This window comes from Calypte anna, chromosome 1, assembly GCF_003957555.1.
Source record: "Calypte anna isolate BGI_N300 chromosome 1, bCalAnn1_v1.p, whole genome shotgun sequence".
NCBI classification, from domain to species: domain Eukaryota; kingdom Metazoa; phylum Chordata; class Aves; order Apodiformes; family Trochilidae; genus Calypte; species Calypte anna.
This window is the reverse complement of record NC_044244.1, coordinates 146,907,418-146,934,566: the sequence shown is the minus strand read 5'-3', so window position 1 is coordinate 146,934,566 and position 27,149 is coordinate 146,907,418. Positions and strand designations below refer to the sequence as shown.

The 27,149-nt window shown below is 42.2% G+C and overlaps 1 protein-coding gene across 2 annotated transcripts in view; it reads left to right on the top strand.

The window, feature by feature from the left end:
- FARP1 (FERM, ARH/RhoGEF and pleckstrin domain protein 1) overlaps positions 1–26,882 on the top strand; it is a 216,450-nt gene extending 189,568 nt beyond the window's left edge. The window contains exons 17-27 of one of the 2 annotated variants that reach the window (XM_030446833.1): positions 9,367–9,448; positions 12,070–12,307; positions 14,119–14,249; positions 17,258–17,326; positions 18,528–18,617; positions 20,270–20,352; positions 20,708–20,820; positions 21,314–21,477; positions 23,857–23,964; positions 25,036–25,187; positions 25,911–26,882. In XM_030446833.1, the coding sequence (XP_030302693.1) occupies positions 9,367–9,448; positions 12,070–12,307; positions 14,119–14,249; positions 17,258–17,326; positions 18,528–18,617; positions 20,270–20,352; positions 20,708–20,820; positions 21,314–21,477; positions 23,857–23,964; positions 25,036–25,187; positions 25,911–25,992 (1,312 nt within the window). In that variant the 3' untranslated portion in view covers positions 25,993–26,882. The remainder of the gene's footprint in view (positions 1–9,366; positions 9,449–12,069; positions 12,308–14,118; positions 14,250–17,257; positions 17,327–18,527; positions 18,618–20,269; positions 20,353–20,707; positions 20,821–21,313; positions 21,478–23,856; positions 23,965–25,035; positions 25,188–25,910) is intronic. The other variant, XM_030446843.1, reaches the window with a different exon arrangement.
- Positions 26,883–27,149: the final 267 nt, after the last annotated feature.

The following is a 27,149-nucleotide window of genomic DNA, read 5'->3' as shown; positions in this document are numbered from 1 at the left end:
GGGTACTGATTCCTGGGGTACATGTTGAAACAGATTCCCCCTGTATCCTCTCGAATGCTGGTGGCATTACAGGTGGATGCCAACCTCTTGTTCAGGTCTGGTGGTTTCCAGCACTTGGATGTTGCTGCAATAGCAGCCTGCTGTGGAAAGGTGGATTTGTAGTAAGTGGGGAGATGAATGCTAAAAGAAAGAAAGACTGTATAGGCTTTAAGACCTCCTGTGGTTTTATTTTGTTCTTCCTATTCAGTTTGCTTCTTTTAGAGCTGAGTAAGCCTTTTGTTTTTCAGCTTTTCACTGTGTCCTCAGGCTATGGTTTCACAGAGCAGTAAACCTCAGTTAAAGTCTCCTAATATCATATTTAAACTGCAGTTACTCCATGCTGTAAAGTGATGATCTGCCATGAAGTTACTTGCAAGCCAAATTTGTTTAAAAATACTCTGCTGAGGTAACTGTGTCCCAGCTGGGCACCTCCTTCTGACTTTATGAGCTCAGCTTTTGCATGTCTTTCCACAGTTGGTGAAAAGCCACTGGGGATTTTCTGTCGGCTGCTTCGATTCATTTGGCAGAGGTGCAGTCACTTTTCTGCCTCTGTCTGCAACCAACAGTATGGGCTTTCCTGAAGTAATACCACTCTTGTAGATAGTGCCTGTTTTTAAATTTCTAGATTTGAATACGTGCCTTTGGAAGGGAGGTGGATTTGCTGACAGGTGCTGTTTCGGCAGTCTTGGTTTTTTCATATGATGCCGCAGGTGCTGAGAAGCACTAAACTATCCTGCAGAGATTACTGTTTAATTAAACAGTGAAAATAACAAGCCCATCCATGAGTAGAAGAAGAAGCCAGTGGCAATGTGGTAGGGGATTTCTTCAGCAGTGTGGTCAAGGTCACTCAGATCAATATCTGTCCGTACTTCTGTGGTTTTGCCTCTGTCTTTTGCCCCAGGTGGTGTTAAGCCCCTGGGGCTCTGATTCACCACAGAGGTTCTGCATCATCTGCAGAGCTCTTCCTGGACCTGGCTGAGCCCTAGGCACTGCTGCAGGCAGGTGCAGCCAGGATTCAAGCTAATTAATTTAAATACAAGTCCATTGTGGAAGCCTTTCTAAATTTCCAGCTGAAAGGGGGAGGAAAGTGGGATGCTTGACCTGAGACTTGAGTGTGCTCTGCATTCATCAAAGGGTGATGTGTCTTATAAAGAAAAGGGCTTTTGAATGAAATGGTTGTGGACTTCATCAAGCTAGGAAGCCCCCAGCTATCCAGATGTGTTGTGGGAGGTTGTCCAAGAGGAAGAGGCTCCTGCAAGCAGTTAGTAGCTGTGTTCCTCCAGTGGTTAGGGTGATGGGTTTTATCAACTTAAAGTGCACTTCAGCCTGCTTGCTCTGCCTAGACATCAGTGTGTTTGCCTACAGTTTGTTTGAAACATTCACACAGTGTGTTTGAAGCTCTTACAGGAGGCCAATCCCTGGTCTCTTAGGACTTGTACCATGTTGAAGTTGATTCTCTGCTGAAGAGCTCTGAGAAGAGCAAGGCTAGGGGAGGATCATGTGTAACAATTGTTAGATGGCTCAGTGCTTCTTTATTTGTCAAAATATCTATAGACTTTTAGCACTTGGCTCAAAGAAGCTCAGTTTGTGTACATTATTAAAAGCATTTCTGGCTTGCTTGAAGGCTTCAGAACAGTTTGAATCTGCTGCCAGAAACAGACTGTTTGCTACTGAACATTTTAAGGGCTGGTATCCTTTTGACCCAGTTATAGATTCTGGCAAGGCTGATTTGTTTCTTTACACAATTTACCCATTTTTCTCTTCAGTACTGCATTTTCTCAGAGCAACAGATCTCAGTGTCTAGTGCATAGGGAGAAAGTTTTTAACAAGACATGAATTGATTCTGACACCAATAGCCAACTGCAGAATAGAGGAACCTGCTGCATTTTTCACTGCTAGACTTTCTGGCCATGCAACTGAACAGATTCCTGGTGGTTTTACTACACAGCAGCCAAAGCTCAGTCATGCTCTGGTTGATGTTTCTGCCCTGACTGGGCTGCTGCTGGGTCAGTGAAGGAGCCCCTGAATCCCATAGTTTGCCCGGACTGTGCTGAGCCCTCTTTTCACGGCAATGACTGCATTCCTGGGACTGAGTGAAAAAACCCCACCAGAAGACCTGTGGTTTGAGGAGAGGAAGAGATGATCTTTAGTGGAGGGAGGCAGGCATGGGACTCTGTGCTCTCCTGCAGCAAGGGAGGAGGAGGAAGAGGGAAGAGAAAGCTGGAAGCTGCCTGAGATGGATGTGAGAACAGTGCACATCACGCTGTCCTGTTAGCAAGGGCCAGGAGAGATGTATCCATCAGTCAGGCCCCCAGGTCCTGGATCTAGCTAGCAGGTATCAGCCAGGTTGCTCCTCAGCAAGGCTTTGGGTGCAAGGCCAGGAGTTCCCAACCCTTTTTGCTGGGAGGACTTATGGGAAGCATATCTCTGTAACTTAAAGCTTTCCTAGAGCCTAAGAGACTTTAGGGCAAAGAGGAAGAGGTGTGGACAGTGCAGGCAGAGCATGACATGATCCATTAACGTTTGGCCAGTTGAGTCTGAGAAGTCAGTTTGGTTTTGCTCCTTCATTTATCTAAGCTGCTTAATGCACTATTCATTTGGGCCACAAGCACCATTTCCCAGCCAAAAAATTTGAGCTCATCTTCCCACACCCCTTTACATGTTTGTATTACAAGTTTCCAAACTAGTTTCTGTAAATTCTGACAGAAGGTGGCAAATGGAGAACCATAAATTTCTCTCCTTATTCAGCTGCTAAGCATTGTAGAGAGCAATGCCAGGGCAAGCCAGGATAGCCCTTTCTGTCCTTGGGAAGCCCTGACAGGTAGTGTGAATCTTTTTTTTGGGCCTCATTCATTCACTAGGAAGCAAAAAGGCTATATACATTTCAGTAATGCTGGCAGACTCCTCATCTTCTTCCAGGGAAGCCAATAATTTGACTCCCAGTTCACTGGCACTTCAGAGTACTGCTGCTCAGTACTGCCAGATGTGGCTGAGAAATGTTTGGGCTGGTAATTTGTGAGGAAAAAAAAAAAAAAGCTTAGATCTTAGCATATGAAAGGAGAAGGTTCAATCAGGTTTTGTGGAAGCCAATTTGAAAACCTGTAATAAAAAGCACTCAGGGAAGTGTAGGAAGATGAACTAAATGTTGATTTCTTAACCATTTTTTTGTTTGGGAAGCAGTATTTGCAGTCAGGGAGAACAGCCTAATAAACAGTTTAAATAAACATGACAACAGTCCTTATCTGCCTGCTCAAATGCATGAGTGCTGACTGTTCAGCTGGTTCTGCATGGATGGTGAAGAGGGATGAAGAGGACAGTTTCAAAAGTGCCCTTGTCCTCTGTGCAGAAATGAAGCAAGTATTGCAGTACCTCAGAGTCACACCATGTGGATTCCTGAGGCAGGGACACTGAGAAGGGCTTGGTACCAGTGCACAGTGTTTGCTTTTGAAAGGACAGTTTGCATTGATGGAGTCACTTTCGAGTATTTTGGGAGATAAGAGCCATGCTACAACCAAATTAATTTGGAATAGTGGGAGAGAAATAGCTTGTCCAGGATCCATTAGTCACACTGATTATTACATTAATCTCTGTAGATCTTCCAGGTGAGGAGGTGCCAAAGCAAGGTGTGAAATGTTGTTGTGTTTTCAGTATATTTCCATGCAATGCTGTTACTTGCTCTGCTCTGTAACCATTTAATAGCATTACTAAGACATGCTTGCTGTTTCTCCCAGAACAGGGGTAGCCAGCTCCAAGTCTCTAAATGTCTGCACACTCCCTTGAAGGCTTGGTAGGACTCTGCAAAGCTCTGGTGACTTCAGACCCATTTCTCCAGGCTTTGAGCTCAGCTGGAAGGACAGCTGCAGCATCACATGGAACGGGCAGGGCAGCAAGAGGCACTGTGTAATAGCAGGGTGTGAGCAAGGCAGAGGTGGTTTGCTTTTATTGATTCTTCCAGTTCTACAAAACATTCCCCTGATGTAAGACAGTTGTAATGAGGAATAGGGTACTTATTTACTGTTAGAATTTATTTCACAAAATCACATAATACTTAGGTTGGAAGAGACCTCCAAGATCATCCAGTCCAACCTTTAACCAACACCACAGTCAACAACTAAACCATGTCCTTAAGGACCAGGTCCAAATTCTTTTCAAATGCCACCAGGGATGGTGACTCCACCACTGTCCTGGCCAGGCCGTTCCAGTGCCTGACAACCCTGTCAGTGACAAAATATTTCCTAACATCCAGCCTAAACCTCCCCTGGTGCAGCTTCCATCCATTCCCTCTGTTCCTATCACAGATCACTAAGGAGCAGAGGCTGTTTCCCTCTTTGCTCCAACCTCCCTTGAGGCAGCTGAAGAGAGGGATAAGGTCTCCTCTCAACCTCCTCTTCTCCAGACTGAACACCCCCAGCTCCCTCAGCCTCTCCTCACAGGATTTGTGCTCCAGGCCCTTCATGAGCTTTGTTGCCCTTCTCTGGACACTCTCCAGCATTTCTGTGTCCCTCTGACAGTGAGGTGCCCAGAAATGAACACAGGACTCAGGATGCAGCCTCCCCAGAGCTGAGTACAGAGGAATGGTCACCTTCCTATTCCTGATGGCCACAGTGTCCCTAACACAAGCCAGGATGCCATTGGCCTTCTTGGCCACCTGCACACACTGCTGACTCATATTGAGTCGACTGTCAACCCACACCCCCAGGTCCCTTTCCAACTTACAGCTCTCTAACCACACTTCCCCAGGTCTGTAGCTCCCCATGGGGTTGTTATGACTCAGGTGCAAGACCTGGCATTTGGCCTTGTTAAACCTCACACAATTAACCTTGGCCCATTGGTCCAACCTGTCCAGATCCCACTTTGAGGCTTCCCTACCCTCCAGCAGATGGACACAGCCACCTCCTTTGGTGTCATCTGCAAATTCACTGAGGGTACACTCAGTCCCCTCATCCAAATCATTAATAAAGATATTAAAGAGAAGAGGCCCCAGTACTGACCCCTGGGGGACACCACACGTGACAGCTCTCCAGACAGATTTGGTTCCATTCACCACCACTCTTTAAGCCCGACCATCAAGCCAATTTTTTATCCAATGCAGGATATATTTATCCAAGCCAAATGTCATAAGTTTCTGAAGAAGAATGCCATGAGAGAGAGTGTCAAAAGCTTTACTAAAGTCCAGATAGACAAAGTCCACATCTCAAAATTTAGTAATATTCTTAAAAAGGCAAAAGTATCTAAGTGTACCATGACAAGCTATAGTGTCCAAGAGGAAGATACTGTTCCTGAGAACATAACAGAAGATCACATGCTAATATAATTTGCTTTGATTGATTTTTTTTTTTGCTGCAATTGAAGGGCTGCAATCAAGGATTTTATGTTCACATGTGAAAAAAAATATCTTTTGAAATCTCTTTCTTACCTTCTTTGCCTTCCACCATCCCCAGCAAATTTCTGCTCCTTCTCCTAGCATTCTTGGGTGTTTGAGGGCAGTAGGGGCTGACTTGAAGTTTCTTTTCATTCATTTTTCAATTATGTACGAGGGGAGGTTTGTGTAATTCAAAAATCCAACATAGGTACTTGTGTAGTCCCTGTAAATCTAGCTGGTGGACATTTTTAGTAATATATAAAGTAGTGTCTGAGATTTTATCAGGTATAAAAGTCAGTCTCCCCTTCCTTACTTGCAATTGTGCACTTGCATTACTGTAAAAAGGAAGGGACTATTTGGAGAAAAATGGGAAATGAGCTCATTAGAGTTTAATGTCTCCACTATTCAGCATCATTTTTGGTGGTTTTAGACCTCTCCACACAACGTCACTGAAGTGAAGGCAAATTATGTATGGGCAAGCCCACTCCTACATCTTTTGTGGAGCTGGGAGTCATAAATCAGCTCCTGATGAAAATTTGTAAGAAGCTAGTCCCTGAGCTCTGTCCCTTGTCACTGGCAGACAGAGACCGTGCTTAAACAGTGACCCGTGAAAACAAAGAGTAAGAAGAACAATTAAGTCATTGATGCACAACAAATGAGCAGCTTCTCCCACCCACTCTCACCCTGTGAGTGGGGTGTTGCTATTCAGTACAAGGAGAGATCTCTGCTGCTGTTGTCTGCTGTCTCTTTGCTTAGGACTGTTGTAGCAATAAAATGCCATCTGATGGCTCAGCTGTTTGGTTTTGACTGTAGTATTCTGTGTGGATGCTCCTTTCTTCTTTACTTAGCATTTGCATGTTGAGGAGCTGAAAAGGAGGGCAGTAAGGGGTTACTCTGGACTCCCAGCAGAGAGCTCAGGTGGCGTGGAGGGTGGGTTTTAGGGGACAGAGGTGGGGGACATGGTTCCCCATGCCTGGCTTCAGCTTTCCCTGCCCCTCTGGTCCATCCTACAGCCTACATGCATATACACCACCCCAGTGGGAAAATCATCTCTGTTGCAGGATGTAACATTTTGCATGGAAATAGATAACCAAAGCAGAGAGAATGGCTGGAACGAGGAGCAGTACCCAGCCATCACATTTTTGGATTTTTCACAAGGTTTTATTTCTTCCAGCAGCACAGATTTTCTCTGTTGGCCTGGGCTGAGCCTGTGCTACGGTTCAGCTCATCACTGCTCAGCCAGCAGCTGGAGAGAGGCTGTTGCTTTTAAGGAAGCCTCTTCTCTCCCTGTTTGTCACTCTGCCAAGATGCAAAGTAAAAAAAAGTTTAAAAAAAGAAAAAGCCTTGGATGTGTCTGTGGCCAAAGCTAAAAAAGGAGTATGTTCCTGATGCTTTCATGTGACTGATGTGATGAGATGCTGTGCAAGCAGTCAGTGCTGGCTGTGCTGAAGAGGGGTCAGGGGGTCAACTTTTAGGAAATAAGGACCTGACTGTTCAATGAACAACTGCACAAATATTAGCCTAAGTTCACAAAGTCACTAGAAGCCTCTGCAATGACTTTGGTGGGCTCGGGCCAGCCTTCAAGTAGCTAGCTAGTAGAAAAGACATTTCCAACAAGTATCCCAGCCAACCTTTACATAGCCTTGAGATCAGAAAAGGATTTTTCTCTTTAGAAATAGGAGTCTGTAACTGTGTGCTTGATATTTATCATGACAGTAAATCAGAAAGGTACCACTGCTGAAACGCATTAGATTAACTCAAGTGTAGAGACAACAAGGAAAAGGGTCCAGGCAATGCCAGAGAGTTAGAGAATAACACATAACACAAGAATTCTCCTAGAGATCTTTACCAAATACCACATAGTTACTGGCAGCAGCTCAAAATTCATCTGGCTTTGACATTTCTGGGACTGTGTGCATTGGCACAGCATGAACTATTTGGGATGGGATGCTGCATGCTGGCTGCATGGGTGGTGGGTGACTTCCCCTTGCTCCCTGCCAGTGCAGTGCTACTGCCTTGGACCTCACATGGCTGTAGTTTGGTAGCCACTCTGAGCAGAGCTTTAGTGGCTGGGAAGTTTTATTTACAACCTCTCAGAGGGAATCTCAGTGGGGAGAGCTGCTGGATGAGGAGGACATGGGGAAAGGTACAGGCAGGGAGCAACGTAGGGAGAAGGTGACATGAAAGGCAGGGACTTCCTGGAGAAAGAAATTGGACTTTTATTCTCAAGTAACATGGAGACATCTTGTCTTGTAACATCTGTACATACCTCTGCTGTTCCTTGCAATATTGACCATTTTGAAGGTGTGTTTTATACTGTGGCAATGTTTATATAATGTAGTGCTTTTGCAAAGCTGGTGATGCAAATTAAAGTTATCATTGACACAACTCATCTTCCTAACCCCAGCCTCTGGGTTCAGAAAGAACATAAAAAAAGCAACTTGTTGAGAACTGTATTTTTCTTGCCTAAATAGGCAACTGAGTGCCTGGGACACTTTAGCACAATAGGAAATAATTCAAGACAGACTATGAAACTGGATATTGTTCAAATGAACATGGAGCAATGCCTTATTTATCTCTTTGTTAAAGGGATGCAATGGGAGATGTTTCTGTGTAGTATTCATAGGCTGTGCTGTCCATGTTTCTCAGTTAGAAAAGTATGCAGGGAGATTATCCAGCATGAGCATAACCATGTTTAACTTTACAAAACAAAACGTAACTCTGGGTATGCATCTATGCCTGTAATAAAACGTATGTAATAAAAACATAATTTTGTACGTCTTACCAGTGAAAGTGTATTCCTAGCAACAGCTGCATCTTCTATGTTTTGGTGGCTATAGGACCTCTCTGGCAGAGATTTGCCACTTGGTTGCCCTCTTATTCCACCACTGCAGACAGAATTTTCTTAAAAATGTGAACTACTGCAAGGGGGTGAAAAACAATTTATCCATTTAGCAGTAACTCAGAACAGAGATCCTGTTATCCTTGGGTTCATTTAGAGCTTGATTATATTTCTGTCCTCTTTCAAGGTAGTGCATTTCTTTGCCTGAATTGCACTTGTTCAAACCAGGACTTGATCTGTCTCCCAGTACTCAAATGTGGGAGTTCAACCCAATTTTTAAAATTGAGGGCAGCACATAAAAAGTCATGCTGTGGGAAGCTTGGGTGCAGCATTAGAAGTTGGAGGATGGGGTCAGTGCTCCTCCCCACAGCCCTGCTAGTGATTTTATTTGATTGGAACAGACCTGTAATGGATAGGTTCTTATATTCATGGTATCTTTTCCCCTGTGTTCTCTGGAAAATGTGTTTGGATTCAGTCAGAGTGTGGCATCCCTGCCTGTCTTCCTCATGGGTTCAGAAGCAGTAATATTTTTTTTCATCAGGAGCTGGATATCTCCCAAATGGAGCACCCACCCAAGTGCAGCTGGCTGGGTGGAGCAGTTTGAATGTTTAATACCAAAAAATGACGTACTGAAAGAAAGTTCCCTGCCAGTATCTGACACCTATGAGTTAAATGCAGACACTAGACATCTGGTCTGGTTTTTTTACCCCACTGTCCCTTTAGAAAGCTTTTCAGGGGTCCTGTCCCAGGGTGCAGTTCTTGTTTCTGAATAGAACTGTACTGCTGTAAGCCCACTTACTGTCATGAGATCTTGATATCTTCCTTTTTCTCAAGCCATTTCCAGCCTTCTCTGGTGTGTTTGAAAATGATAAAACTTTTAGTTAAAGGTCTAATCCTAAGTGCCTGCTCTCTCTGGTGTTGAGAGTGCAAGCCAGGTGCTTGAAGGGTACTTGTGCTGAGGAATTATGTGGCCATCAGGAAGATTCCTCACACACTCCTGAGCGAAGGAGCATGGGGGTCAGGAATTTGAAAGAAACGAGCTACTGAGTTCCTTTCTGTGCTTGTAAGTGATTATCTGGTTTTATTGCATGACTGAAGTGTGTGATGTTTCTGTTGCTGACAGGGAAGGCCGCTCTAATGCTCACATTAAAGGAGATTACCAAAGAATCGGAGATGTTATGCTAAAGAACATCCAGAGTATGAAGGTAGGAATGATACTCTTACTGTAAGCTTTGACACAGATTAGAATTATTGTGCTTTTGATTTTCATGTGATGTTGCCTCTTGTGCTGTGTTTTGCCAGTTGTAATCAACACTTATACTGTAAAGGTTTCCTTTGATGAAACAGCATTTGCTGAGCCCTGTGGTTTCAGAATTGCTACATGATTTTAAATTGCTCAGCCCCTTCCCTCAATACCTCAATACAGGAACACCGAACACAGAAGTTCAGGAACATTTCATTTCCAGTTCTTTTCTCTTCCAAATAAGAACAAAACATCAGAATTTCTGTGGCTGAATAGGCTATTCAAATACTGAGTGTGCCTACCGGTGTATTCAAATGTAAGTGTTAAGATATTGCAGGAGTAGTGACCATAACCTGGATATTGATTTGATTTGGAAAACATATTTGTGCATATTATGGTGCCACATTAGATGAAAAGTTTTTGGATAAATGCAAATAATTGCCTTTCATCCTCTTTAAAACTAAAAGAAAAAATACATTTATGAAGTGTTAATCTAGGTGTAACATTCAGCAGACTTTGCGTCTGTTGTTAGTCTGGATGGAGTAATATTTTTTATGCTGTGTTACTGAACAGGATGGAAGGCAGTCTTGGGAGCCTGTGGATTTTTATAGTATAGATGGATAACACACAGCTCACCTTATTAATATGGCTATATGTCCAGGTCAGTGTGTGGCAAAATATGGCACTGCACCTTTGGCATGTGGATCTCAAAGTGCTTTCGAAACCATCTGATAAATCTTTCCCTGGTGATTGCCACTTCTGCATTCTGCAGATAGTAAATGGAGCAGCCTTGAGTCCTTGCCTGAAGGAAAGGGCAATTCAGTTTTTACAGCTCTCCTGAGATCCTAGGCTTATCTTTCAGAAGGACAGAGATGAAGAGAGGTTAAGTGATGGGCAGGTGATTATGCAGCAAATCAGAAGAAGGGAATGGAGAAATCTTGATTTGCAGTCCCCAGTACAGACAGCTCTGTCACCAATAAGGCAGCCTTACCTTTTCTGCATTGTACTCAGCAGAAACTGCTTTTTCCCCTCAAGACATAATTGAAAGGCATTGGAAGAAATGCAGGGTGGACTTTTCTACCTCCATCCCTGTTCTTATAAGTGCGCCTTTTCACAAACTGTTTTTGGATCCTCACCTTCTGACAGACTCTGCCTTTGCTCTCAGCACCTTGCAACATGGTATTATCTGTCCCTCACTTCCTGCAGGTCCCTCTGTGACACCAGTCTAAAGGCAACGTACAGTCCTTGCTGTAGCTTAGACCTCTTGGTGTGCTTTTGCATTGAGATCTGCCACCATTGATAAGCACAGATTTGTGGAGGAAAGAGCCAAAACCCAGCTGACTTAAGGAACTGCACAGGAAACAATGAAGTTAGTTAAAATGCTACATATTTCTCATGAGACCTGCTAAAAGACCTAGAAACTGACACTTGTTGTTTCATTAAGGCAGGAAAGTAGTTAAGAGCAATAATTAATGGTTAGCCCCTGTAGCAGTCCAGAGGGTTGGCTATATCTTTACCTGAGTTACAGGCTTGTAAAATGAATAAACAGTGCCTGGAGGAAGCAGATTGGCTGTCGGGAAGGTATGCTTCTGGTAAAGGTGCTACAAATCACAGGAGAGAGGGAATTGGTTGGAAATGTGTCAAAAAGCACAAGGTTTAGATTAAGCTGAACTGCTTTCTCATGGCCATTCAACATACACATTCAGTTTCTTTTTGTTGCTGGTTAGTATTGTACCAGGTACTAGGAGACTTCATTTGGTACTAGGAGACCTCACAGTAGCTCTGTGCATCTTGATGAACCAGCTTACCTTCTGCAAAACAGAAATGAAGCCCCTCTGTTAACTGTTGAAAAAAAAAAAATACTGCTGAATTGTTTTAAATTGGGACTTGTGAATATTTGTGATACTGAGACCTAAAATGAAGTTGCATATTCAATGCAGACCTCATTCACTTACTAGTGCTCCCCTCCTGCCAGTGAGATCATTTTAGAGGTTGCACTAAGGAGAAGAGGATGTTATCCAAGGATGAAGAACTCTTAACTCCCTGTTTCTGTCAGACAACACCTTTGTGCTTGTTTGGATTCCCAGGAATTGCAACTTCTCATTAATAATAGTGAAGTAGAAGCTAGAAGTCCATTTCCCTGTATCTCCATTCTCCAAAAGCACCTAAGGGAACTGGGGCAATGAAATCCCTTCATCCTCCTAGAAAATCCCATTTTGTTGCTGAGCTCTGCATTTGCACTGTCTATCTCTCTCCCTGTTGCACATACATTTGCATAAGCTGTGTTCAAGTCATCTCCTTGCCCTTTGATTTCACACTGATGTGTGATGTAGTTTTGTTTACTCAAATACTCTTTGTTTTACAAGGAATGCAGAGGGGGAGGGGGTGTACACTTCAAATGACTAATGCCATTTCTCAAGTGACTGTCGGAACTATTGTGTTGCGCAGGGATTTTGTTTGCAAAATCCCAAATGCTGCTCTGGTTGGATTTTTTTTTTTTAATTGGACTAGGTTTGGGCTGAATCATGTCTTGCAGTGATTGCTAATACTTCTCCCACGTGCTCTTTTCTTTGTCCATATAAGCAACTGTCAATTCACCTGTGGAAGCACAATGAGATTTTGATGGAGCTGGAGAGCGGGATCAAGAATTCTCGCAAGCTGGAGACCTTTTGCAGGGATTTTGAGCTACAGAAAGTCTGCTACTTGCCTCTCAATACTTTCCTCCTCAGACCTTTACACAGGCTTATGCACTACAAGCAGATAATGGAGAGGCTTTGCAAACACTACCCACCAAACCACATAGACTTCAGGGATTCAAGAGGTAAGTAAAAGAAAAGGCACCAATTCCTGTAGCTGGAAAATGGCATCCTAATCCATTAGAGGTGCATGGCTGGCCAAAACCTCTTTTCTTAAAACCAACATTGAAAGAGGATTGAGTGGCAAAATCCAGCATTCTGAAGACCAGAAATGGTAGGAGACAGGTTGAAATCTTGCAGAATCATTTAGGCTGGGAAGAACCTTTCAGATCATCAGGTACACCCATTAAGCCAGCACTGCCAGGTCCACCACCAAACCATATCCCCTAGCACGGCATCTAAATGTCTTTTAAATACCTCCAGGGACAGGGACTTCACCACTTCCCAGGGCAGCCTGTTCCAGTGCCTGACAACCCTTTCAGTAAAGAAATTTTTTCCTAGACATTTTAAGCCTCCATGGCACAACTTGAGGCCATTTGATCTTGTCCTATTGCTTGTTACTTGGGAGAAGATGCCAAAACCCACCTGGCTACAACCTCTTTTCATGTAGCTGTAGAGAGCAATAAGGTCTCCCCTCAGCCTCCTGTTCTCCAGGCTGAGCAAACACCATTTCCCTCAGACACTTCTCACAAGATTTGTGCTCTTGACCCTTCACCAGCTTTGTTGCCCTTCTTTGGACACATTCCAGCACCTCACTGCCCTTCGTGTAGTGAAGGGCCCAGAGCTCACCACAGTATTCAAAGTGTGGCCTCACCAGTGCTGAGTACAGGGGAACAATCAATTCCCTGGACCTGTTGGCCACGCTGTTCCTGATACAGACCAGGATGTTGTTGGCCTTCTTGGCCACCTGGGCACACTGCTGGCTCATGTTCAGCCAGGTATGGACAACCCCCCAGGTCCTTTTCTTCTGGGCAGCTTTCCAGCCACTCTTCCCCAAGCCTGTAGCATTGCCTGGGGTTGTTGTGATGGAAATGCAGGACCCAGCTCTTGGCCTTGTTGAATCTCATACAGTTTGCCTCAGCCCATTGATCCAGCCTGTCCAGGTCCCTCTGCAGAACCTTTCCACCTCAGGCTGATCAACCCTCCTGCCCAACTTGGTGTGATTTACAATCTTACTGAAGGTGCACATGATCCCCTCATCCATATCACTGATGAAGGTATTGAGCAGAACAGGCCCCAACACTGAGCCAGAGCTGGATTTAGCTCCATCCACCACAATATGGTGGCCCAGCCATCCAGCCAGTTTTTACGTGGCAAAGCGTACACCTGTCCAAGCCACAAGGAGACAGTTTTTCCAGGAGAATGCTGTGGGAAACTGTCAAAGACTTTACTAAAGTCCAGGCAGACAACATCCATAGCTTTTCCCACATCCACTGAGCAGGCCACCTTGTCATAGAAGATAAAGTTAGTCAAGCAGGAGCTGCCTTTCATGAACCACTTCTGACTGAGCCTAATTACTTGGTTGTCCTGTATGTGCTCTGTGATGGCACTCAAGATGATCCATCTGCTCCTTATACACATTAGGCCATAGCCTGGACAAGTACTTGGAAGAGGAATCTGCTGGGTGTTATTAAACACACAGGAATGACACACAGTTCATCAAGTTGCTTGATCTGAAAATAGTTGGAAAGAAACAGAGGGAGCACAGGGTATGTGCTTGTCATGTTTGCACATTTCCCTAGGGATCCATCCTCAGTAAGATGATGTCCAGAGTTTTGCATTTTTTAGTCTGCTCCTTGAGGATTGACCCTGTGAGGGAAGAGGGTAACACAGTGAAGGTGTTGTTCTTGAGCTGGGTGCTGCAGACAAAAGCCATCTTCCTTTTTAAATGTTCTTAGCAGTTGTTAATAGGTATTTTATGGTTTTGTCCCTCTAGCTGCTTTGGCTGAGATTTCTGAAATGGTGGCTCAGCTCCATGGCAATATGATAAAGATGGAGAACTTCCAGAAGCTGCATGAACTCAAGAAAGACTTGATAGGCATAGACAATCTGGTGATCCCAGGAAGGGTAAGTAGCAGAGTTGTGATCAAAGCCTAGTACAATTTTAAAGAATTAGGTTTGCTTTCTAAACCTGTTTCTTAGGAGCAGCTGTGAAATTGGCTTTACTCATATGAACCTTCTTCTCTCATGAACTGTAAACATAGTAATACCATAGAAAACAGCCTTTAGAGCAAGAAGAAGCCATCATCTTCATTACCTTTTTACTGTTAGGTATATCTTCTGTCTAGATTTAGAAGGTTGTAGGCAATTCCAAATATCTATTACAACAGAGGTGGTAAAAATGTGATATGTATCACAGTGTTTAGAACTTGAGCAATTGCACATTTCCTCATTTTTGCTACCCTTAATTTTTTTTTCAATTTTTTTCTCAATGCTAGGGCATAGCAGGTTACAGTAAGGAAAGTAAGGCATTTGTGCTGGAGGATCTTCAGCCCTTTTATGATACCTGGCTTTGAAACTCATGTCCCTGGGGATGAGCAGTCTCTTTAGTCTACATGTAAATCTAGGCAATAATTTTTGATACAGTATTGCCTTAAGTAAACATTTTTAATTGTGTTACAAAAATACCAACACCACTTTCTTAGTTGTCATGGGTTTTTTTGTATAAGCAGAGACTTATTTCAGAATAAGTGGGCATCAATGTAATATCTGTAGACCTTTTTTACTTTTCTGTGTGTATACCTCTGTGCATACAGACTTCAGAGTTGGCTGCTGAATTTATTTCCTCCCCATTCCCCTGACTTTTGGGGAGCAATACACAGAAGCACTACATGTGGCAGCTGAAATGTCAGTGAAAACACACTGCTAGGCTGTTCTTTCTCTGTTTCTGGAAGACAGCTTAAAAAAAAAAATTAAAAAAAAGATGAGTTCTGCATTGAACTGCAAATACAGCAGTATTTGACCTCACCCTGCAGCCTGGGGCCCACCCTGACCCAGTCCTCAGTCTGGCCCCAGAGTTCTCCTCAGCCAGAGCCACATCTTGGGGTCTGCTTGCCAGGCCTTGTCCATGTCTTCTGCCACAGCAGGGTGATGGGAGAGGCAGCTTGCTGAGCTCTCTGGGGTCTCTGTCATTAATGGATTCAAACGTTTAGAAAAAGGAGTTTGAAGTTGATGTGTCCTTGGGAAGGCAGCACTGAGCATGGGTGTTTCTCAGTTTGTGGCTGCTCTCTAATTCCTCACTTCACCTCTCTCCAGTCTCCCAAGCAGCTCTCGTGGCTCGTGCCTCCTTCCAGTGACCCACAGACCATTCCCTTCCTTGGCAAGCTCCTCAGGACCTCTCACAGCCCACACCTCTCTATCACATGAAATTAAATTTTGTCATTGGCTGTTTCTGCTACCTTATCCTAAAGACAGAGCAGTCTTCCTCTCCTGGGAGGTTCAGGATAAGGCAGGTGGGAGGCAGAGGCTGTTTGCCTGCCCAGGCAAGAGCACTGGCACATCCCCTGGATGTTGCTGCTTTTGCCTCTCGTCTGTCTCAGTGGCTGAAGGCAGTGGCACAAAGGTGGCTAAACTCCACAGCTCAAAGGAGATGTCCTACAAAAGCAGCTGTCCTAAAGGAGGCTGTAGGTAACCATTCTCTTCACATTGTCCCAGACTGGGAATCTCTGCTGCCACCGAGCTAGTTCCTATATTGGGCATGAAAACATCCTGTCATCAGCTGAGCCTGGAGATTGCAGTGGCTCTTGATTTCTACATCCATACAGAGCTTGCTGTGGTGGTGCTTAGCCTGCTAATGAGCATGAGGTGGTATTGTATAATGGTGATTAATACACTCTGGGGGACAACAACAGCTTCTAGTGTCCTCTCTGGTAACTTGAGATTACCACAAAATAGGGATAACCACCTCCAGCCACTTCTCCTGCCCCTTGGTTGGTGCCTGTGCAGTGCAGGTAGAGGGAGTGGACACAGCACAGCAGCCCTAAGGTGACTGCAGTCTCTCTCTGAACAGATTAATCTTTGACAGCCAGTTTATGGCTAAACTGCAGGTGATTATGATGCTTTACCTGCCTCTGACATGCAGAGTTATGAGTAGAATGAACTTCAAAAGACTAATAAATAAATAAATAGAAACCTCCTGGCAGAGGCTGGAGGGAGTGACTGAAAATGGGTGTTTTCATGGGTGTCAGAGAAGTGGGAAGGTGAGTTACAGGATAGTTCACAGTAAGCCCAGGAAATCCAGCGTTTTGAGAGTTTCAGATGTGCTACTTTTCCTGTAATTCCATCCCTAAACATTCTTAAACTGTTTAATCTGAGTTAATATACTGTATTACACAACTTGGATAGTACTGGGATTAACTCTTTCTGCCAGACAAATGCCCTTTTTTCTGATGCTGATGTTGATTTGTGTAGCTCATTTTACATCTCTCTGAAGGGTTGTGTGTGCCACATGAACAACAGAAGCTTACCAGTGTTTGACCAATAATGTATAAACCAATTTATCCTTAGTTTTTACATAATTTGTAATAACGAAAAATAGTCATTCAAGAGTGAGGAAAAAAGCAGCTGCCTGAAGGAATCAATGTTAGGTACAGAAAATTTTACTTAGCTGACTTTTCTTAAAATGAATGAAGGACTATGGAAGAGTTTATCCTAAAGACTGTTCTGAATGAAAAGAAAATTAACCTATAAGTAAGATTTTTAATAGAATCACAGAATCATAGAATATTTAGGGGTTGGACAGGATCTCTAGATCCCTCTAGAGATCATTGAGTCCAACCCCTCTGCCCAAGAATGATCATCTAGGGGAAGAACACATCCAGGTAGGTTTTTAAAGTCTTCAGAGAAGGAGACTCCACAGCCTCTGGGCAGCCTGTGCCAGTGCTCTGTCACCCTCACAGTAAAGAAAATAGTACAGTAAAGGAGAGATACATATTTAATAAAGGAAATTAAAAAGTCTTAGTGGCTGACAAGTCACATCAGTCCTGTGACCAAGTAGGTCATATTCATGTTTGCATAATAAAAAATCCATAACTTTTGCAGAAGATACATACTTATTTTGCATTTGTTTCCCACAGGAGTTCATTAGGCTGGGCAGTCTCAGTAAGCTGTCTGGAAAAGGTTTACAGCAAAGGATGTTCTTCCTGGTAAGCAAGAAGGCAGTTTTTTCTTTCACATAATCAAATGTTAACTATAAGCAGCTACTAGGCAAACTATTAACCATGAATTTTTAATTACAGTCACTATTTTTGAACAGTCTTAATTACGTTAACATAATTTATCACTTAGCTGGTTGTTAAGAACTTATCTTTCTGTCCAAACAAAATATTCCCTTTTTAACTACTTCTTACAAAGATAAAAATTATTTTTATACGATGCTATGAATATCATGACAAAATAATAGCTTCTATCAACATTGTATTAAATAAAAGCAGATTCATTATAAAATGAAAAGGGGCACCAAGAACATGGTGAATATGTCCAGAAAAGAGGTAAAATCCCAAATAGGTGTTCTGGGACTCTGAATGCATGTGTGTAATCATTGGCAAAATTAAATCCCCCTCTAGTGGCCGATGGATGTTACTTCATCGGTTGTTCCTTCTAGGTTGTAGATGTCCTTGGGAGAGCTGTTTCACACCACAGAATGTGATTTTCCTGGTGGAGCCCTCCAGTTTGGGGAAAAGCATCCTTTGACCCAAGTGACACAGGGAAAATACACCATTTGTGTGATGGATTTCCACAAAACACAGCTCTTTTTGTTTGACCTGCTTTTGACAGCTGCTGTTAACTGCAGGACTCCCCACAAATTGAGATATTTGGGTCTCTTTATTTCAGCCAACCTAAAGCCACTTTAAACCAGGTCTGCCAGCTCCCTTCTGAATATGGGGAGTAATATAGGTCTTAGTGACAGATCTCAGTTCACAAGAGGACACACCTTTCTCAGGCATGCTCATGTGTTTCTCCACACTCATCAGAAGAAAATATTGGTGAAACATCCTTATCTTCCAAAGTTTCAAAGTGTGGCAGGGTGTGAATTGTACTGCTTGATTCCCCTGCTGTCCTGGCTTCTTAATTCTGACCTCGAGATGACAAAGGGAATATTAGAAGACACTAGAAGCCAGACAGTAGAAAATTGTCTGAAGATGCCTGAGAGTACCTGGGAAGGAAAGCAGGGAAAATAACAGGTTCTAATACAAGGTACTGGAATATTGTGGAAGCCAGAAGTTCGGATTCATGCAGTAGAACTGCATGTACTGATTAACTCTCTCATATTTGCCATTCTGATCTCTTTTTCTACATGCATACATGCTGACATAATTCTAATAAATGCTTATTTTTGCTTTTTAGTTTAATGATATCTTACTGTACACAAGTAGAGGCCTCACAGCATCAAACCAATTTAAAGTCCACGGGCATCTTCCACTGTATGGCATGACAGTAAGTATTGTGTAACCATAAATTTAAACATGATTCTTACAAGTAATTCGTCACCATTTGCTTACAGAGGCAAGTAAAGGCAAGTAAACAGTAGTGGCAATCTAATTTCTATTTTAAAAACCCTGTTCCTAATGATTTTAGCTCTGTTTCTTAAAGCTGGAGTAGTGAGAGTGGCAGCAATTTGTCATTTGGAACACTTCTTGCAGTTCTTCTATTCAAAGTCAGTCTGATCCCATAGCGTTTAGTTACCTTGTCTTAATAATTTTGACAATAGTTTTGCTGGTTTCAAAACATTTCCATTCCCCCCTCATTATTTTAATTAGAACGTCTCAGAGGTTTGTGTCTATTTCATCCTGGTTTTCTGAAAACCAAGTTAGATAATCACAACCACAGCAACTGAACAGCTCTGAACACCTGTGAGGCTTCAAGTTTTATTTGGTGTTCCTAGGAATCTTCTCAGTTATTGATGCCCATTTGGCAACAGAGCTCTGTTGTGCTGCAGTGTCCACAGCACTCACCCACATATTCTTTGTATGATGAATCACTCTTCTGATAAAAATACCACTATTTTCCCCTCTTTCTTTCTTTCTTTCTTTCTTTCTTTCTTTCTTTCTTTCTTTCTTTCTTTCTTTCTTTCTTTCTTTCTTTCTTTCTTTCTTTCTTTCTTTCTTTCTTTCTTTCTTTCTTTCTTTCTTTCTTTCTTTCTTTCTTTCTTTCTTCTTTCTTTTCTTTCTTTTTCTTTCTTTCTTTCTTTCTTTCTTTCTTCTTTCTTTCTTTCTTTCTTTCTTTCTTTCTTTTCTTTCTTTCTTTCTTTCTTTCTTTCTTTTCTTTTCTTTCTTTCTTTCTTTCTTTCTTCTTTCTTTCTCTTTCTTTCTTTCTTTCTTTCTTTTCTTTCTTTCTTTTCTTTCTTTCTTTCTTTCTTTTTTCTTTCTTCTTTTTTTCTTTCTTTCTTTCTTTCTTCTTTTTTCTTTCTTTCTTTCTCTTTCTTTTCTTTCTTTCCTTCCTTTCTTCCTTTCCTTCCTTCCTTCCTTCCTTCCTTCCTTCCTTCCTTCCTTCCTTCCTTTCCTTCCTTCCTTCCTTCCTTCCTTCCTTCCTTCCTTCCTTCCTTCCTTCCTTCCTTCCTTCCTTCCTTCCTTCCTTCCTTCCTTCCTCTCCTTCCTTCCTTCCTTCCTTCTTCCTTCCTTCCTTCCTTCCTTCCTTCCTTCCTTCCTTCCTTCCTTCCTTCCTTCCTTCCTTCCTTCCTTCCTTCCTTCCTTCCTTCTTCCTTCCTTCCTTCCTTCTCCTTCCTTCCTTCCTTCCTTCCTTCCCTTCCTTTCCTTCCTTTCCTTCCTCCTTTCTCTTCCTTCCTTCCTTTCCTTTCCTTCCTTTCCTTTCCTTTCTCTTCTTTCTTTCTTTCTTTCTTTCTTTCTTTTTTTTTTCCATAAAAGTAGATAAAGATGTGCTTTTGATTTCAGAGTTTTGTTCAGAATCTACTGTTTTTTTCAGCTTGCAAGCCACCATTTTTTTTCTCAATACCTAGCTCAAAATGTTGTTTGTGAACCTTTCTCTTAGTTGTCTTCTCCCCAGTGATAAGAGCTGGTTCAGCTCACTCTTTCACCTTAAGGAATACGTAGTTCCTGCAATCTGACTGCATGTGGGCTTTTATCCCTCAGATGGAAGAAAGTGAAGAGGAATGGGGGGTTCCTTATTGTCTAACACTGCGAGGTCAACACCAGTCCATTGTTGTGGCTGCAAGGTAATTCAGTGGAGACAACATATGCACATAAACTGTATTTCTCTTCAGCTTTCACAGTGATAGAAAAGCAGAGAGGCATCATTTTGTTTGCATTTGCTCCTAAAATAATTTCTAAGGTGTATTATTTTGTGAAAGCCATTTGGAATTTAAAAAAATAAATAAATAGGTGAATTGGACAAAACAGAATTAGGGGAAGTTGTGCAAGAGCCTAAACTAGGTTATGAGGAAATAAATCCTAGTATCTTTTGTCTGAATTTATTTATTTAAATTAAAAGTAAGCTCAGTTTGTGACTCTTTCTTAGAGTTTGCTTTCAGCTTGCATGAATGTGAATAAACCTTGAATTTTCATTGTTAGTAGCCGAGCTGAAATGGACAAATGGACTGAGGACATTCAGATGGCAATAGACCTGGCAGAGCAAAGCAGTGGCCCTGCCCCAGAGCTACTGGCCAGCAGCCCACCTGACAATAGTAAGTAAATGCCGGAGAGCAGGTTTTATTCACTTCCATCAGTATGACTGGTGACTGCTTCTGAGCAAAGTGGTGAAAAGTGCTGGGCACAGGTCAAATTGATATATTTGAAGTTGATTTATATATATATTATATTTATAAATGTGCCACTTCAGTGTTCTTGTTGATGTTAGCAGAAAGTTTCACTTGAATAGAGAAGTGACTTAAGTATAATAATTCCAGGAACTATTTAACAACATCTGGGCAGTGCCTGTCCTTGGAAGGTATTGAAAGCACCAACAAAAAGCCCAGTTGTTAGTCTTTGATTCTAACACTTGCAGAAACACGTTAAAAAAAAAAAGAAAATTTACTTAACATCTGCTCAAAACTATTTCTAAACGTGTGGTTTGAGAGTAGTTCATGATATTACGGACGGAATTGATTTGTTTGATTTTTCCACTTATATATGTTGTTGCATAGAGCAAGAAAGATGCTTTTTCCCTGCATTTCATAGAGTCTCCTGATGAAACTACTGTAGACCAGGAATCTGAGGACGACCTCAGTGCATCCCGCACCTCACTGGAGCGTCAGTCACCACACCGTGGCAACACTACGGTGCACGTCTGCTGGCACAGAAATACCAGTGTGTCAATGGTCGACTTTAGTATTGCTGTGGAGGTATCTGCCTCAGAACCCTCTGAACTGCAGCTCCAGACTTGCTCTTGAATGACAATTTCCTTTTTGCTCCTTCTTCACGAGCCTCCTTTTGGGGAAGTTCCTGGCACACCTCTTAAACTCACTCCCATATCCTCAATGGTGGCAGAAACCATCGGTCAAGAACCACCTGTCCAGTCCCTTATCTCTGGAACATCAGCTAGAGCTGTAACTTTCAGAGAAGTAACTGTCCAAAAAAAAAATGCCTTTTAAAATTTCAAGCGGGTCAAACTGTCTTAATGCTTTCAATTCCAGAGGCATTAAGCCATTGCTTGAGCTGAAAGGATCTTGTCTTTAGCTGCTGCAGCCAGAGTTTTAATTATGTGTATTACTAACGTACTTTCTTTACCTAGCCATCTTTCCTGGAACCTTGTCTCATTGCTCAGTCTCATCTGCTTTTTCTTTATTTGCGTTTTCCACCTCAAAATAAAAATCCTCTTTTCCCTCTCCCCCCCCCCCCGATCACAGCTAAGCCAATTGGATACACATTCCTTAATTCTGTACTCAACAGACGAGATCCAGACATTGACTTTTCAAAGATTAAAATGAAAGACTCCTAGTTCAGTGTAGGGTTTGGGATGAGGTAGTAAGCCTGCTTAGGTGTTTTTTTAACCAAGAGAGGCTCCGGGGAGCTCTGAATATCCCAGACCTTATCAGATGGAAAGTTATTCTTAAAGAAAATGGTGAAAAGGGACCTTAAAAATGAGTTGGCTTCTGCTCAGGAGACAGCCCTCAGACACCAGGTCATTGTTGCTGTAGAGAAGATACTGACACAGAATGTAGAGGTGCAAGCAATATTCATGGCTTGTGTAACCGCCTCGGTTTTTAAACAGAGGGTGAGCTTCTGAAGTGTGGCAAAGAAAGTGATTCTGTACTAGAAAACACCAAGTGTAGAGCCTCCTTTTGATCCCCTGCAGGTGGATTTTCTGCTCCTTTACACCCTTATACCCTATAAGGGAGGAACAACTTGGTACGGAACAAGGTCTCATAAGGCTCAAGGTGCCCTAAGAGCAAGAGGGCTTGTTAGAAATAGACAAAAAATTTTGACCGGTGACTAATTCTAACGATGAAAACATTCAGACACAGTTTTTGTCCTGAGATCAGTGCTCATTGTTCCTTATTTTCATTCTTCTCTGTGCCTCAAATGAATGCAAACAAAGCAGCGAAGACCAAGCGCACGCTGGAGCCTTGCCTTGTGCTGTGAAAACATCTGCAGCCCCACTGCTGGTCCATGCGTGGCAGGTTACACTCATGCTCACGTCATTCTCTTGGTGCCTCTCACTTCTGCATTGTCGTTTATTTTCTTTGTGTCTCTCCCTCCCTTCTGTCTCTCTTGTGGTAGAAGATCCTCTCTCTGTCAGTGACTGTACTTCCCTACCTGCTGGACTGATCAGTGATCAGCGGCCTGTTTCCATTTCATATGTCTGCTGGTACCGAATGCAAAGCCTGTCCTTTTATGATATCCTCCAGAGTAACGAGGTAACAGAAAAGAAGGAGCACCCCCTGTCACTTAGGGCCAGGAGGCAGCAGTCCAGATAGCAGAGATACCAATAGGTTTAAAGCAAAGGCTTTTATGTATACCCAAACTGGTGAAAAGAGAGCGTTTTCAAGAACGTTTCATTTGTAGCAGATAAACCGAGACCACCAGACCTGGACTATTTAGTTTTACAGATTATTTATTGGCTTCTGCATTGTATAAAGAGAATGATGTAAACAGCTATTTTGATCCAGATGAGAGGCCCTACTGCCAACGAGGAGTGGGAAGTAATTAATGATTTACTGAGAACTCCCCTTCAAGGCACAGTGTTGCTGGACTTTACATCTTCACTATGTGAAGAGCAGCTAAGAATCAGGTTGAGAGTCCTTGCTTTTGAAATCTTTGAAAAGTTACCATGTGAACTCCTTGGGTACTGAGAGCTCAATCTCTATCTGCAATTCTAAATTAAAGTATGTCATAATTTTCCTTCACATCACAAGTTCATGTCAGACTTTCTCTTCCCATTACTTTTTTTTAAGTATCATTTTGAAATAACAAAGACAGATCAGGGTAACAAGACTGACTGATGTTTGGTAATGTGTTACTGAAAGCCACCTCAAGTAAAAAAAAGTAAGTTCAGGAGTTTGAAGGTTTTGGAAGTACCCAGCTACAAGAAAAAAAATATGTTACATCAAGTTCTACTTAGTAGTAGAAAAATGCAGAAGAAAAAAAATGCACATGCAACCAAAACATTTTCACATAAAACAAGGTCATGTACAACCAGATAAAAGCAGGTAGTTTTTCTTATGATAATTAAACTGCAGATACCTTTCACTGTTTTATTTACTGCTTTTGATCTGTTGCAGAACCAGCTGTCTGGAAATCTCCTAAGAAAATTCAAAAACAGCAACGGGTGGCAGAAGCTTTGGGTGGTGTTCACCAACTTCTGCATGTTCTTCTATAAATCTCACCAGGTAACAGACTGCACAGCCTGTGGGTGTGGCTGGAGGAGACCTTTTGTGTTTTTCAAGACAGCAGAAGAGAAAATAGAGGAGATCAGGCACCCTGGTCAGAGCCAGGTGCTGTGGCCATGGCTACAGAGTCTTGGCTGCTGATGGAAAGCAGAACAGAGCCCGTTCTCAGTCTGCTCCCTGGTCAGCTGCAGAACATGTGCTTGTTTCCTGAGACTTTGACCAGTCACAGTACACACTGTCCCTGAAAGTGCAACAGATCCTGCTGCTCCTCCCAGCTTGTGGTTGGGGTTAAATCGAGTTTTCCCTTGTACAAATTCTGAGTTCATTAGAATATAAAACTTAGTACTGACTTAGAAGCTTTGTTTACTCTCAGTGACACTTGAGGGAAGAGCAGCCAATGATTAATACATCTGAGCAAACATCCCTCTGCAAAAGTAGGGGTTCCCTGTCTAGAATCTGTTGGACCTTTGACTCTCTGTGTTCAAGTAGGGAATAAGCACAAACTCATTGCTATGTCATGGTTTCATTCGTAAAAAGCCTTTATGCTAAAGTTTCTGCACTAAAGAAAAAACAGCAATAGTGAATTGTAGGATATTTTACACATAAGCTGAGTAAAGAAATTATTTGTTCATACATGTCACACATGAAGTAAAACAACTTACACAACGAGTGCTGCAGGGTGGCCATTGCATTTCTCAAGGAGTGGGTGTTTGCAAGCTGAGGATGAAGTGCATGGTGCTCTGCAGATGCCAAATGATGGAATGTTATGGTTGCTAATTTGGAAGTCCAAGATTTCAGGGAACTGAAGTACTGGTAGAATCATGCTGCAGCAGATCCTTAGGAGAGGGGTTCCATGAAGATAAAGCCAGCTGAAACCAGACAACTATATATTGTATGTGTATGTGTATATATATATATATATATATTGTATAAAGCTGGTATTTTTTCCATACAGATGTGGAAACGCAATGGTGACCTTTAAATGAATGTGTAAAATCTTCCATTTTACTTATGTGCTCTTTGTGCTTAAGGGCACTTGACCTCACAGCATTTTCCATCATTTCTTTTCAGGACAATCATCCTTTAGCCAGCCTTCCTTTATTGGGGTATTCACTTACCATTCCTTCTGAATCTGAAAACATTCACAAAGATTATGTGTTCAAGCTCCATTTCAAATCCCACGTGTACTACTTCAGGGCTGAAAGTCAATACACTTTTGAAAGGTAAGTTCAACTTCTGTGAGAGGGCACATTGTAAAGTTCCAGGGTTTGTTTCCTGGGCAACATTTGTAGATGCAAAGCTTAGTAAAAAGTCAGATAGGTGGAGAGCCAGGAAACAGGCACTACTCCTCCTAAATTGTGGCTTGAGGTCATTCATACTGGTAATGAATTTAGCTTTTTATAGGAAACATTAACATGTCAAAAATCTTAATGTCCTCTTCTACTGAAGAAAGGTATTATTGTTTTAGTCATGTCAGTCTAAAACTAAAAATAAGACAAATTGTGGGAAAGAAGTGATTAAGTGACTGAGTAGAACAGGACAAAATGCAGCTGTAGGAAAAAGAGCAGGAACTGCAGCTAAATTACATTTTTTCACTCTAGAATTAAGAGTGATTGGTCTCTACTGCTTATCATTTAGACCACCACCCCCCCCCCCTCAAAAAAAATAAAGATATTTGTTGTCTGCAGAACAGATTGATGAATTTTGTGCCTCACCACTGGGCTTCTCCTCTTTAAACCTCTTTTCAAGTATGCATTTGGCATTTGCATCCAGAGCCTCTTGACTTTGGACAGACTTGGGACTACAGGAACAAGCAAGGTGCTCCCATAGCCACTGAAAAGAAAACAGTGTCCAGCTAATAGTGCAGGCTGTATCTTCCATAAAATCTTTCCTTAGGAACTGACTGCTCTTTTGCTTGTCTCTCTGCTCCCCCTGCCTCCTCCCAGATGGATGGAAGTGATCCGAAGTGCCACCAGTTCTGCCTCACGCACCCGAGTTCTGAGTCACAAAGAGCCTCACGCCTACTGAGGGATGCAGAAGCCGCCGTGTTGGCTGTCCAGCAGCTGCTGATTTTGTAGAGGACATTTCAAACTCTTCTCCAAATTTAATGAAACTTACAATTTGGTAAAAAACAAAAAAAAAAAAACAAAAAAAAAAAAAGGAAAAAATAAGTATGGTTTTGCAGAAACTTTCACACTTCCTCAGCAAAACTATTTAAGTTCTCCCTCTGTTCAAACTAGCTTACCATCATCCCAGTGGCTGCGGTTCGTTTCAAGTCTTGTATTTTGTCATTCTGTGCTGTTTTTAGCTTGTGCCAGTATTAAAATATTGTCCTTATTAGAGTGCCAAATACCAAAAGACATTTTGTTGCCTCAAAGATTGCACCTGAAAAAAAAAAAACAAAAAAAAAAACCTTCACAATCTGAAAACCTTCTCTGAGGCAAACACTATTTCTTCTCTTTTCATAGAAATATATTATTTTTTTTTACCATGTTAATCTGTAGACTGCTGGATTTTTAAATGTAGATGGACTTTCACAGTATAGAATATAATTATATATACAGCAAGCAGTCTAACAGGAATGCGGTAACTTTCAGATTACATTTTATTTCCCCCAGTCTTTCTATATTTAATCAGCAAGTAATTACTAATTTTCCATCCTTAACAAGGAAACAGTTTACAGCTCATTCTCATTCCCATTTGGGGTTACAAATCCATGTGGTATAAATAAAGTATAGGATTCTTATCTAACCATTTCCTTGGTGCAAGTTGACCAAATCATTCATCTGTTGGCTTTGAAAAGTGAGTACTACTTGCAAGATGAAAATTTTTTAAAATAATCCAGTGCAATATTATTTTGGGCTGTTAAATGTACTGTGAATGGTGTGTACAAGAAGAAATTAAAGGCTGTGGTGACATTCTGCTGTTTGTTTTACAAACTTGAAAGAAAACCCTGTATGCTAACCAGAACCGCAGCTATTTGTGATTAATTTGTAGAGTACTTTGGTAACTGAATTGCTGTAAGCTGGGGATACTACTGAGGCCCTAAGCATTTATCCTGCCTGCTACACATCCTAGCCTTCAGTTTGTTGTTAGAATTTTGGTCTCTCTCTCTCTCTCTTCCCACCCTCCCTCCCCCAGTGCTCAGTACACAGAGAGGACAGATAACAGCAGTGGTGGAAACA